This window comes from Carya illinoinensis, chromosome 3, assembly GCF_018687715.1.
Source record: "Carya illinoinensis cultivar Pawnee chromosome 3, C.illinoinensisPawnee_v1, whole genome shotgun sequence".
In the NCBI taxonomy this organism is placed as follows: domain Eukaryota; kingdom Viridiplantae; phylum Streptophyta; class Magnoliopsida; order Fagales; family Juglandaceae; genus Carya; species Carya illinoinensis.
The window spans coordinates 10,624,591-10,639,078 of record NC_056754.1 but is presented as its reverse complement, the minus strand read 5'-3'; the positions used below and the strand labels follow the sequence as shown (position 1 = coordinate 10,639,078).

The window sequence follows — 14,488 nt, the reverse complement described above, 5'->3', positions numbered from 1 at the left end:
CCTACCCCCTCTTCTGCCAATATGACCATCCTCGACCCAGAAACCCACTCTCATGATACCCCCACCTTCACCAAAGACCAATACCATCAACTACTTTCTCTATTGCAGTCAAAGGAAGCTTCAATGGCTACTCACTCGATCAATATTGTCCAAACAGATTGCATTCCCTCATCCACCATGAATGGTAACTGTTTTTCTTTTACTCCTTTCACTCTATCATAGCACACTAACACACACATATCCTGGATTATTGATACAGGTGCTACAGATCACATGATCTGTAACACCTCTTATTTTTCCTCTATCACCTCTCAGAATTCATTTGTTGTTAAATTACCCAATGGTCGCTCAGCACCAGTTACTCATATAGGCACTGTCCACATCACTCCTACTTTAATTTTGCATAATATATAATGTCCTTTGTGTTCCCCCTTTAGTTTCAATTTAATCTCAGCTAAGCAGCTCACATCTTCTTTATCTTGCTGCTTTCTTTTCTTTTCTTTTCACAAATCTGTTTTCTCCAGGACCTTTTAACATAGACCACAATTGGCATGGGTGAGATGAAGAATGACTTATACCACCTGACCACAACACCAGTCACCCCATCGGCCCTTCTTGACTATTTTTCAATTTCTTTGCATGAGAACATCTCTGTTTCTGCTGTTTCTCACCATTTTCATCAAGTTTCAGGTATATGGCATTGTCGAATGGGTCATAATCCCATTAATAAATTACTTGTAATACAAGACTCATCCATTAAACATGTTTCTAGTATTTCTGTTACCAACTCATGTCATGTTTGTCCTAAACATCACAGATTGCCATTTTCTATCAGTTCCATTAAAAGCAACACTCTCTTTGAACTTATACACTGTGACATTTGGGGTCCCAACCCAGTGGTAGCATATGATGGAACCAAGTATTTTTTAACAATTGTAGAGGACTTTTCTCGAAGTACTTGGATTTACCTGCTTAAAAATAAATCTCACACCAGATCTTGCATTGAAGCTTTCTACAATTTGGTTGAAACACAATTCAATGCTAAAATCAAAATCCTACGAAGTGACAATGGCCTTGAAGTCCAAATGACAGATTTTTTCAATAAGAAAGGCATCATCCATCACAAAACCTGTGTGGCAACCCCTCAACAAAATGGGGTTGTTGAAAGGAAACATTAGCACCATTTGAACATAGCCAGAGCCTTAAAAACTCAATCCAATCTTCCTAACCTTTACTAGAATGATTGTATTTTAACTGCTGCTCACATTATCAATCGTGTTCGTAGCCCTTTGCTTTCCAACAAAACCCCATATGAACTTCTCTTCCACTATCCCCCAACATATTCTCATCTGATAATTTTTGGCTGTTTATGCTTTGCATCCACTCAATCCCACAACAGAAACAAATTTGATCCTCGTGGAAGAACCTGTGTTCTTCTTGGCTATCCTTTTGGAGTCAAAGGATATAAACTCCTTGACCTCCATTCTAAAACAATTTTCATATCCAAAGACGTGACATTTCATGAATATGTCTTCCCCTTTCACCAACTTGAACTTTTTTCACCAACTTCCCAGCTTTCAACCATTTTCCAGCAACCACTTCCTCTTCAAACCTCACTTCCACCCATTAGTAATTTTTCCACCTCCTCAAAAACACTAGCTCCCACTTCATCTCTTCTTTCCCTCTCTCCTCCTTCCCCACCTACTCCACCTATCTCACAGACCCCTTCTCCACCTGTTCTTAGAAGATCTACTCGAACCAGAACAGCCCCTCAATACCTATAGGACTTTCATTGTTAATAAGTCTCTTTTATCTCTCCCACCCAATCAGTGGACATGGCTTCTTCATCAAGTATTCCCTTATCTTTATCTTCTTCTATTTCGTATGATCATTTATCACCTACCCTACCTTTTTTTCTGCTACCATCTCTTCACACATTGATCCTCACACTTTCAAATAAGCCATTAAGGACCCTGATTGGTGTAAAGCAATTGATGCTGAACTTGAAGCTTTAGAGCTCAACCACACTTGGACCATTACTGACCTACCCCCTGGTAAAGTTTCCATTGATTGCAAGTTTGTCTTTAAAACATAATACCATTCCAATGGCACAGTTGAAAGGAAGAAAGCTAGACTGGTTGCCAAAGGATTTACTCAGCAACTAGGTGTAGATTACCATAAAACATTTTTCCCTGTGGTAAAAATTGTCACGGTGAGAACTATTTTAGCCTTAGCCTCCATTAAGAGTTGACATCTTCATCAATTCGATGTCAACAATGTTTTCCTTAATGGAGAGCTCAAAGAAGAAATATACATGTGAAAACCACCTGGATACCACAAGGGTCATCCTGACCAACTTTGCAAACTGCTCAAAAGCATTTATGGTCTCAAACAGGCCTTGAAACAGTGGTATGACAAGTTCTCCTCTTATGTCATTCAATTTGGCTTCACTCAGTCCAAATATGACTACAGTCTTTTCACTTGTCATACTGTCAATTCTTTTACAGCACTACTTGTTTATGTTGATGACATAGTAGTTGCTAATAATAGAGTTGAATACATTTCTTCCCTCAAGGCTTTTTTGAACAAACATTTCAGAATTAAGGGCTTGGGAGCTTTGAGATATTTTTTGGGCATTGAGGTTGCTCGAAATCCTGCTGGTATCCACCTATGTCAGAGAAAATACACACTAGACATCCTTACAGACTTGGGCATGCTTGCCTCTAAGCCACTAAAAATTCCAATGGACCAGAATCACAAACTAAGTAAATCCAGTGGCATTCCCTTACTTGATCCCACTCCCTACAGACAACTCATTGGTCAACTCCTTTACTTGACCATTACAAGGCCTGTCACAAGCTATTCCACCCATGTTCTTAGCCAATTCATGGATCACCCCTCAAGTTCCCTTGCTGCAGCTTATAAGATCCTAAGGTACCTTAAAAACTCACCAGGACAAGGCATTCTTCTTTCATCTACTTCAGACATTCAGCTTAAAGGATATTGTGATTCAGATTGGGCCACATACCCTGATACTCGAAAATCAGTAACTAGGTTCTGCATTTTTCTTGGATATTCCCTCATTTCTTGGAAATCTAAGAAGCAAACTGTGATTTCCAGGTCCTCTGCTGAGGCAGAATATAGAGCTATGGCTTCCATTACCATTGAGTTAGTTTGACTGAGACATTTGTTTGCAAATCTCTCTATTTCCCATCCTCAAGCTGCCCACTTATTTTGTGACAATCAAGCTGCATTGTACATAGTAGCTAATCCTGTATTTCACGAGAGGACCAAACATATTGAAGTGGATTGCCACTTAATCCGAGACAAAATCTTAGAGGGCACAATAACAACTGCTTATGTCTCCACTACTTCACAACTGGCAGACATTTTCAACAAGGCTTTGCCTTCTAATCTACTTTATTCACATCTCTCCAAGATGGAAATAGTTAACATCTATTATCAATCTTGTGGGGGGGTATTAGAGCAGCCTACACAGCATACCAATCAAGGCTCAGATCATGAAGCACATGCTGATCGTGGACAATCCAAGGACCCTGATATGCAGGTTCACTCTGCATCCAATGTGCATGATACACATTGTGGTTCCTATGTTAATTTACCATAAGGACCATTCTTTTGTTGTTTTATTATGTACCTTAATGTAATTTTAAAATTTGTTACACAACTGTACAGAATTCTTTTTATTCCTTTAGTTTTTAAGATTCTTTTTCCCTTTTTTGTATAAAGTTACAATAGCTTGTAAGACAATAGTACAATGAATACAACATAGTAGAAAGTTTCTGCTTGAGCAACCTTTCTCTCGATTATTTTCTTTCTAGATTCATAATTCTCATAGAGACAACCATCCAAATCAAACCAATTACGTCTATATGATTATATATATATATATATATATATCTTAAGAAAAATAATGGAATATATCAGTGTGTATTAGTACTCTATAAATAAGCTCCTTGATCAGCAAGCAATTAAGGATGCATGCTAGGGTTACTGCAGTGCTTATAATGGCGAATATAGCTTGCCATTTTTTTATTTTTTTATTTTGCCCTTTCAAGTGGTGTGGTCAGCTGGTTTCATGAAAACTAAGCACCTTTCGTCAAGCTTAATTATGTTTTGCCTTTGATAAAAAGACGTGCATGCATGTTTCATGCTAATTAAGCCAATAAATGTTTTACTTGATTTCACCATTAATTTGATTCATAAGAAAATAATAGCTAGCTAGCTAATCAGTTATTAATTTAAGGATGATATTGATGATGATGATGATAAATATATATACATATATATATATATATATATATATATATAAATTAGTTGGTCGCTACAATAGAAATGTTTTTATATATTGAATACAAAGTGCTACATGATTTAACAAATTAGTTAGCAAATATACCTTGGAAGTATATACAATTAAAACTTTGGTTGAGCAACTACTTGATCTTCTATCTATTTTCATTATATCTATTTTATCTCGATTTCTTGATCTATATTAATTAATAACGAGCTAGAAATCTCACAAATTAACTAATTAATTTGCTTTAAGTACTGAAAGCAGCACTAATCAAAATTTATTCAATTAATATAATCATGTCAGAGCACTAAAAGCTCGTATATATAAGTTGATTAAAATTTAAAAAACACGTTAGGAAAACTAAAAATGTAAATATATAAGATTTTTTTTAATTAAACTTATTATAATTTTCATCTAATCGATTCAATTTCTAATCAAACCAAGTAATGTAATTTGACATATATTTTTTTTATTATATAAGTTTAACTTATATGATACATCATGTATAATTAGTTAATTTTCATTTAATATATAATAACACAAATGGGGAGTACCGGCCGACCGGATGAAGTCATGATCATTTTATATATATTGTATTAGTTTAAGTATTATTATTATTATTATTGTATTTTGGTTATTTAGTCAGCATGAGTACCTATGAATTGTACTGTACGTATTTATTATTATTTCATACCTTGACCTCTAGTAAACCAGCTTTGAATCATGCACCACTCTAGTTAACGTTTTGACTAGATTTAGGCCGAAAATCATGCCTTTGGGGACCGAAAGTAGGAATAAAAAAGGTCTGTGGGTCTCTTTGTTTTTGAAGTCAACATTCTGGCCTCAACCTCTCCGTACTACAAGACTCCGGCTTCACTGGTTTTCGCCTCAGTTCGGCTAAAACACGTTCTCTTTTTCTGGCTTTTGACTTTCTTAGGTAATTAGTCGGCCCCACCCTTTCTTTCTTAGGTATGTGACCTTACATTTTCAAGGTTTTGACTTTTCTAAACATCCTTAGCCATTTGATATCCAATTCCACCAGATTCATAAGAGTAGTTTAACGCGGGCCGGCCTCACCCTCACATGGGACAACGCATCAGATTTTGTCGGTCCACATAAGAATTCTAAAACCTTTGGCAAAGAGAAACCACAGGTTAAAAGGTGGGGATCAGTGGATACGTACAGCATAGTTTTGCAGGCATGCATTAGTTCAAGAATCTATAGCCTCTCAACATTGCTCTATAAATGTATATGAGAAGGTCCCCTTTCTCATTCAAAGAGCCAACATCAAAATCCTAAAGTTCAAAGCTTCAATTTATACATCTTCAAGCCTTGTAGAAAAAATGAGCGTAGAAGTTTTGGATGCTGCCACCATCTTCAACTTCGTTGATGATGAAGAAGCATTCGAAATCTCGGTATGTGACCGTTTTGCTCACCTTGACACTAACCATGATGGTCTTCTCTCCTATGTAGAGATGTTGAAGGAGCTTCAGTGTCTGAGGGTCTTTGAGACCCATTTCGGCATCGACGTGAAGCCAGACCCAGATGAGCTAGCTCGTGTCTATGATTCCCTGTTCATGCAGTTCGATCATGACTCTAATGGGACGGTCGATCTGGTGGAGTTCAAGGAGGAAACCAAGAGAATGATGCTTGCTGTGGCCAACGGCATGGGGTTCTTGCCGGTTCAGATGATCCTGGAAGAGGATAGCTTCCTGAAGAAAGCTGTTGATCGAGAATCCACAAGGGTGGCGGTTTAAGTTCATTAACGAGTGTGAACTTGTTGATGAAACGAGTGTGAACTTGTTCTTGTCTTTGTCCTCCTATTTCCAAGGTACTGGAGCTGCAATCATGATAAGGAATTTTGTTCTGTTAAGATCCAAAGTTCTATAGGTTAATAATAGCTCCAAGTTCCAAGTACAAGCTAATCTTAGTGCGGTGGTTATATATCGATCAGCAACTAATACGGAAAAACTCAATTGATAATATTGGATCTAACTACTAACAATGTTGTCAAACATAGGTCAATCGAATGGGCCAAAAGTTCTATATTTATGTATTACATAAACTTGCTGATAAGTGCCGGTATCTGTACAAAGAATAAATCCACTTAGCAGCCACTGTTCGGTGCATCCACAATGCACGCATGACGTGTAGACTGGACTCGGTTCACTAACGCCACCAATGAATCGTCTCCCTCATTTCGAATCCCTAATTCGGTTTGTTGCCCAGATGACTAACACAATAGGGGATGAATTGAGTTGTATTTAAAAAAAATAACAATTATAAATCAAATATACAATATAAAATATAAACAAAATACGAAACAGCAATAAATATAAAGAGTAAGGTTAATAGAGAATCAAACTCAGTATGTTAACGAGGTTCGGTGCCACTGCCTACGTCCTCGCCTCAAGCTACCCCTTGAGGATCTCCAAATTTACTATTCAACCTCCTTCAGGTAGAGATAAAAACCTATTACACTTTCAGGTGGAGATAGAAATCTATTACACTTTTGAACAACACCGCTACAAAGGATCCGTGTAGAACACCCTCTACACTTGCAATCACCTTACACGTGGTGATTTAACTATTTCTTGTATAGAACACTTTCTATACTCACAAGAGTTATACACACATTTTTACTGATATAAGAGCTGATAGTGGGTAAATTATCAGAAAATACTCCTCAATGAGTGAAATAAGAACAATACAGCACAAACTATATTTCTTTCAAAATGAATAAGGATTAAGGCTCAATGCTTAGAGAAGAGAGAATGACAGCTTTGAATGAATGTTGTATGCTCTTAGTGTTGTAAATGTGAATCTCTCAAATGATCTATTTATAGGCATATGAGACTTCATATTCAAATTTAAAAAGATCACATATCAAAGATAACATCATTCACTTTTTCAAAAAATTCAAATAAAAGGTTCTTCTTTTTCAGTTGTCAAAGACAACATCATTCATTTTTCAAAAATTTCAAACTTAATCTTTTACTTTTGGCATATGACAAAAGGAGCACACTTTACCTTTCAAATATTTCAAACCTAATCTTTTTACTTTTTGCATATGACAAAAAGAGCACACTTTACTTTTCAAAATTTTCAAACCTAATCTTTTTACTTTTTGTATATGTCAAAAAAAGTATCAATCACTTTTGAAAATATTCAAATAAAACATGCACATGTGAAAGATGACAATCAATTATCTTTAATATTTTCAAAATTTAAAACTTTAATCATGTAATGCACATGTGAAAGATGACAATCAATCATCTTTCATAATTTTTAAATTTAATTTTCAAAATATTCATGTACATGTGGAAAATGTATTTTAATGTTTTATGATAAAATATTAATTTTGAACCTTAATTCTAATTTCGAATTTTTAAGAGATTTACAACATTACTCTATGACTTGAATGTGAACTCGTTCCCTTCTTACTCATGTTTGTTTTCTTGATGTGCTTGACTCCATTGTGTAGACACTTGAGTTTGAGACTCATTTATTATTTGAATTCATTTGTTATCATCAAAATCCATGTGTAGATATATAATTATACAAAACTTGAAATCTTGGATTCAACACGGTCGTTAACCCCCTCTCATTTCCCCCCCTCCTCCCAAGCGTAGAAAGGACATCGATGCCAAGGACCCTCAGCCCTCACGGTTTCATCTCTCTCTCTCTCTCTCTCTCTCTCTCTCTCTCTCTCACACACACACACACACACACAATCTCTCTCTCCTCGCCCCATGGTCGTCTTCTTCTTCTCGCCCCGTCGTTGTCGTCTTCTACCCTATTTCTCTTTCTCTCTCTTTGTCTTGCTGAAACCCTAGCCTCCTATCACTCCGATTGAAACTTTGTTCCTTGTGGCGGTTGTCTTCAACATTTTCCCTCCATCGTCAACTTCAGTTTTTCTCCATCGCACACTCTCTATTTCGATTTGGGTTGAGATCGAAAACATTGTAGTTGAAATGGGTAAGTAAAATTATTTATTATTTATTTTGTATAGATAGCTTCCTTCTTGATCTGCATGATGAGTTGAAAATCCATTGTAATAACAGTATGATATATATTTGTGTACGTAGGGAGGAAACCCCACTTGATCCAGTCCGACGCTGATCCAGGTTAATTTTTCCTGATTTATTTGCTTTACAGTGCTAACTGGTAATCTTAAAAAGTGGTACAAGGGAGCTAGGTAAAAATGATTGCATCTTGTTATGTAATTCCTACTTGTTTTTTACTTCTTTGTGTGCTGATTTTTACTCCTTGATTTTATGAATTTTAGACTAATTTAGGGGTTGTTCAAATGATTTTGTCTTTGAGTTCAAATGACACACCTTAAATAGACGTCATGCTCATTTGTAATACTCTTCATATGAAATGTATACACATCGTTGGGGCATCTTGTTTGGTCGAAGAGCATTTGTATACCACATCCTGCTTATTATTTCCATATAATATATGCTTATATACATATCTTACTTATACCACAATGGGGCTTAAAAAAAAGGCAAAGTGAGAAAGATATGGACTTGTGGAATTTTTATAGTTTATTGGCTTTGTTGAGTCATATGGAAGGGCAGAATTTGGTCACTAAGTTGGCCTTGGATTTTTGTATATTTTCATATGAGTGTTGAAAGAAAAATTCTATTTACATCTCCAATTATATGTACTTATATACTCTTGCCTTGAGCTGCTAATCATGGTTTAGAGAAGTTTGAACTTTAAAACTAAAGACCAAACATATTACCACGTAATCCATTTCCCTATAGTTTCTTGTGGAATTTTTACAGTTTATTGGCTTTGTTGAGTCATATGCAAGGGCAGAATTTGGTCACTAAGTTGAGTGGTTATTAACTCCACCATGTTAATAGCTTTTTTGCTTTTTTTTTTTTAGGTCTTTGAATTTGTATTTGGTTTTTCAGAATCACGCATGGCATCATCCGAATCATCATCTGTAGTTAATGATTTTGTGATGGAATCACCCACTTGTTGGTGTGGTTTAAACACCACTAAAAACATCCCACACAAAAAAAAATTCCGGAATGAGGTTTTTTGCATGCCCAAATTATAATACGGTAATACCCAAAAAATATTATTTACATATCATTTTTTACCCTATTGGGTGTATTGAAATCATGTTAATTAGGAGTTCACCATTGTGTGTAGGGAGATGCTCGGTGTGAATTTTTCGTTTGGTTGGATATACTGACTTTACTAGAGGAGAATTTTCGTGTAAGAGAGAATAAGGCTTCCTGTAGCTGGGAGGATGTATTACAGCGCAACTATGATGTTAGGAAAAGGGAAGATAAAGTCCGAGACGCTATGAAGAATCTGAAAAAATAGAAACAAAAATTACTGATTATGTACTGGGTTTTGACATTTGTAGTTGTCTTTGCTTGGTTTGGTAAATACCATGTAAAGAGCACAACAAATTTTGGAGCTGTCTGGTTTTTTTTTTTGGTTGAAACAGCTTGTTAACCCCATGTTGGTACTGAAAACCATGTAAAATTTCTGGTTTTAGGTTGCTAACCCATGTTGGTACTGAATCACTGAAAATTCTTGTTGGAAATAGCTTGTTAATGAGATGTTGGGGATAAAGAACATTGTAATTTCTTGTTAATGCCCACTGTGTAATTATTAACAGTGGATGTACTTGTTGTAGTAGACTGAATGTAATAGCCACATTGTAATTTCTTGTTGATGCCCACTGTGTAATTATTAATAGTGGATGTACTTGTAGTAGACTGAATGATCTCAAGAAATATTGCTATTACATTATGAATATGTGAATGTTATAGAATTTCTTCCTTCTCTCTATGCTGGTTTCAGAGTGTTTGTTTTTTTTTTTCTTGTTGAAATCACAATGCATGACGTATATTTCCAACCATATTTCCAACCATTTTTACTCGAAACCATTCAGGGTGCAACCCACAAATATATAATATAATTATGACAATATAATTAACAACTGTGCCTATGAGCGAAAGACATCATAAAAACTGCGATATACAAATCTCGAGTTCAAGCATTAATTTGCCTATACATATTCCTTCCGCCTGTGACACAATAGAGGACATTCTAATGGCACCATACAAAAGTAAAAGTGCAGTCTGGTCTGAAATACAACTTTCAAACCATATACATCAATCAACTTAGCTTTTTTACTTACATTTTTCCTGACCATTGAAATACATATTTCCAACACAATCAATTACTGAGTATTCATGTACCCATCAAAACCCGAAATTTAAGGCCAATCTTACAACTCAACCCCATCCCCTCCAAAACCAATATGCCAAGTTCAAATTGTAATTTACAAAATTCATCCAACAACCATAAAGTGTGGTTCTCTTGATGTTCTCTAAGAGGATCCCGAGGGGCTTGCTGTAGTTGCTCTCAGCAGTTGGTTCTGATGATGAACCCATATATGTATTTTTTCCTCACTTTGGAAGGTATAAAGAGGAACAAGTTTAACTTCCACTTATAAGTTTCACACTTTGCAAGCTGCAAATGGGAAAAATAAACTAAACAAATGAGATTGCAATTAAAGAGACAAATGTACCGAAACTAACAACTCAACCCTGGGGCAATCAACCAATGTTCAATAAATCAATCATCCAACGAAACATATGCTGACAATTAAGTGCTTCCAATTTCGACACCATGGGTTCAGACAATCAGCTTGAAATTCAGCATATATCAACCAAAAAAGTCTATTTCTTAGAGATCTTTCTTAACGAAATAAAACTAAGAAATACAAGGAAGAAAATTGAAGCGGTAAAAAAACCCTCTTGTAACAAAATTTAGAGAAAAAAAAAACAAGTGAAATGTCTCTTTGAGCAAGTACCCATTATCAAATTCCTATCCTCTACAATGTTTCCCTGATAAAACCGATTACCTAACTCTAAATAGAAACTAGAAAACTGATTAAAAAAATAGACTGCCCAACTGTCAAAGAACCTCCCCAAGTAGCAAGAAATATATATATACACAAATATTCTGGTGAGTTTTATGGTACACATATTTGTATACAATAACAATAAACAACCCCACTCCAACATCTAGAACCTTGTGAGATCGCAACAGCCTAGTCTTCTTGGGGCTTACAGTTATGTGGTTGTGTATATTTTCAACAGTGGTGAAAACTCACTTGTCAGTCTTACTCAACGTCACATTTACTCTGGCCTTACAATTCGTTCTAGTTGTTAACCGTGACTTCGACATATTACTGTTCTTAGGTTGGTACTTTCTACCATGGGCACATCCAACAGTCACATAAACTGGCCTCCCATCATCATCTCTCCTAGTCCTTTGTATCCGTACACCAAAACCCTCTTGTTTCGCATAATGCTTATAGTAGGCTATCAGATCTTTCACACTTGCAAATTCCATACCGGATCTAGGTGCATCAACTCGTACCTCATCTTCTTGGACAACAGTGGTACCCTCTAAATCTTCATTTATGTCAATGTCCATTTCTACATTTATTCAAATATGGATGGATTAGCATAAAAAGAAAATACATAAACTATAATCAATTAAAAGGAAACTATAAATACCATCGGCGTCATGAACACTGTCATCACTAATTCGTGATGAACACCCAACATTTTTTTTTTCAAATTCAGTAGCAGTTGAGTCAGGGGGCGCTTCTCATGTCCAGTCTTCCGGATTAGTCGGCAGAGGGTAGGGCACATAAGGTGGCATCTGCTCAAATAGGACATTGTTAGGCAAAATGGAAGTTTCTCACTAAACTAAACAAAATAGAGCCATTTAAATTTTCAAAGAAATATACCTCAAATGAATGATCAAATGGGTTAAAGTCTTCATCAAATGGGTTGGCCATGATTTACATCAAAAGTCAGCACCAAGTAGTAATTATGCTGTTAGTTAGATTCTGCAAATTACATCATAGGAATTGATTGAACGGCGGGAATGAGAAGAAATTAATGAAGCATGAAAATTTTCTAGTTTTTTCTCTCATCTTTGAAGAATGGGAATGGGAATAAGAAGAAGAAATAAGAAATAATAAAAGAATGGGAATGACTAAAGAGCAGCTTAGGAATGGAGTAATAAATTGTTGGTCAATAACTTAAAAAGATGTAATTGAAAATATGTTTTAAACAGAACTTTTTTCATGTTTAAATAAGAAAACATATTCAACTCACCTATCCAATATGGTGAAGGTCGAAAATGTTAAATATCAAACATCTCTTAACAGAGTGTAGTCAATGGAAGAATATCATGAAATATGAATGCCAACATCAACAGAAGAAACAGTTATATTCACTAATTCAAGAATTCATCTCCAATTATACTCACTAAATCATAATAACAATTTGTTCTTATGATTTATCAACCGTTTAAGAGAGTGTAGTCAACGGAACAATTTGTTATTATTATTATTATTATTATTTTTTTGGAGTATGTTACTCATTAAAGTTAATAAAAAATAAAATTAGAAAACTTTCTTCTTAAATCTAAAAACATCATTCTATCATTTTGGCTATAGACATTCTGTAAATAAATTAGAAAACTTGCTCACGCATGTTTCCGATGTGTTTCAAGATTACCTACTCTGTAAAAAAAATGGAAAACTTGCTCACGCATGTTATGTGGTTTCTGTAATCTTAACTAAACTCAGTAATCTTCAAACACATTACACGTTTTTAAGCAATAGATTGTACCAAATCAAGGGAAGATAAATTTGAGATATTAATCTCACAGCTAAATGTATGTACGTACAAGTCATTTACATAAACCTAACAAGTATTTCATTCCTCCATATTCCAAACTTAGAGTACCCATCGAAAAAGCTAAGTTTTTTATCTCACAAGCCACAACCATTCAAACCTAACAGAATACAAGTAAAAGCTGACATTTTTATCTCATATTTCCAACCCATTCAAAACTAACAGAAGCCAAGCAAAAGCTGAGGTTTTTCTCTATGCCCTAAGCTACCATACTAATCTCGAAAAACAAAAAAATCGAATCTTGATGTACACATGAAAAACATAATGTTACAATACGTAAGAAACTGAAAATATTTACCTCCTAAACTTCTCAATGGATTTACCCAAAACAGAGCTATTTGGAACTGTTTATGCTTTGATCCGTTCACAGTCATTTCAAGGGGAGTGGATGCACTAGTGTAGGAGACTCGCAAGGTGGCGCTGATCAGAGACTCGCCGTCGCAAGGTGGCACTGGGAAGAGGAAGGGCATATGCAGGTTCATGCCCAGGCAGAAGGGAGTTTCAAGGGATTCAGCCCTCGTTTGCTCCGTTCAACGACCTCGTGGGGAGTGGCAGCACTGGGAAGACAGCAGAGGGATGCAAGAGAAAGTGGCTGACGACAGAGACACCGTCGCCGGGAGGCCTAGGTAGATGGACAATTGTAGGCATGAGACCGTAATTCAAATTGAGTCAAAACGCACCATTTTGATCAAAATGAAAAAAAAAATTAAAACTAAAAAAAGCCACGTAGTGAGTGCATTATGTGCAATGCACCCCCACCAACTTAAAAATATATCACTTATGTGGCCCACGCTCGTTGGTTGTCGTTGTTCTCTAAACAACGGATAAACCTGTCTAAAGTCTTGTATTGAGGAGTTTCGATTTAAAAATAATTAAAAGAACAACAAAGCACCAATTTCAATGCTACATGATCATGAGAGAGTCCACATCCCCAATGCAAGGTAATGAAATCCAAGGGGATTGATTACTTACAGATTTCCACAAAGCAAATAAATAGGCGGTGACTAACATGCACTTAATCTATTTTTTTATTTCTTTTTAATAGAATTTAAGTGACCACTTCTCAAAATCTATCATCTCATCTTATCTTAATCATTATAATTTTTTTAAATTTTTATATAAAATAAAATAAACAATTCAACTTTTTCAAATCTCAATACAAAAATAAAATAAATAATTTAACCTTGTCAAATATAAATACAAAAAAAATATTAAAATAATATATTCTAATAATATTTTATTCAACTTTTAACTTTAATCTTAACTTATCTAATCTTATCTCTAAAAATAAACAAGACATTCAAAACCACATGGGAAAAGCTTATGACGATGGAGGCAACCGCTCTTTGGCATGCACCTTATTTCCTAGATTGACGAAATAAAATCTAGGACAAGAATATTGTACAAAATACCA

The 14,488-nt window shown here is 35.3% G+C and overlaps 1 protein-coding gene across 1 annotated transcript; it reads left to right on the top strand.

Annotated features, from left to right (window-relative positions):
* Positions 1 to 5,501: 5,501 nt before the first annotated feature.
* Positions 5,502 to 6,298, top strand: LOC122305620. The gene has a single exon (XM_043118209.1). It carries the CDS (start codon positions 5,659 to 5,661, stop codon positions 6,070 to 6,072), a length of 414 nt encoding a protein of 137 aa, XP_042974143.1. The 5' UTR covers positions 5,502 to 5,658; the 3' UTR covers positions 6,073 to 6,298.
* The last annotated feature ends 8,190 nt before the right edge of the window (positions 6,299 to 14,488 follow it).

Excerpts from the sequence above, each read along its gene's own strand:
- LOC122305620 (XM_043118209.1), top strand. The coding sequence starts at position 5,659 with ATGAGCGTAGAAGTTTTGGATGCTGCCACCATCTTCAACTTCGTTGAT.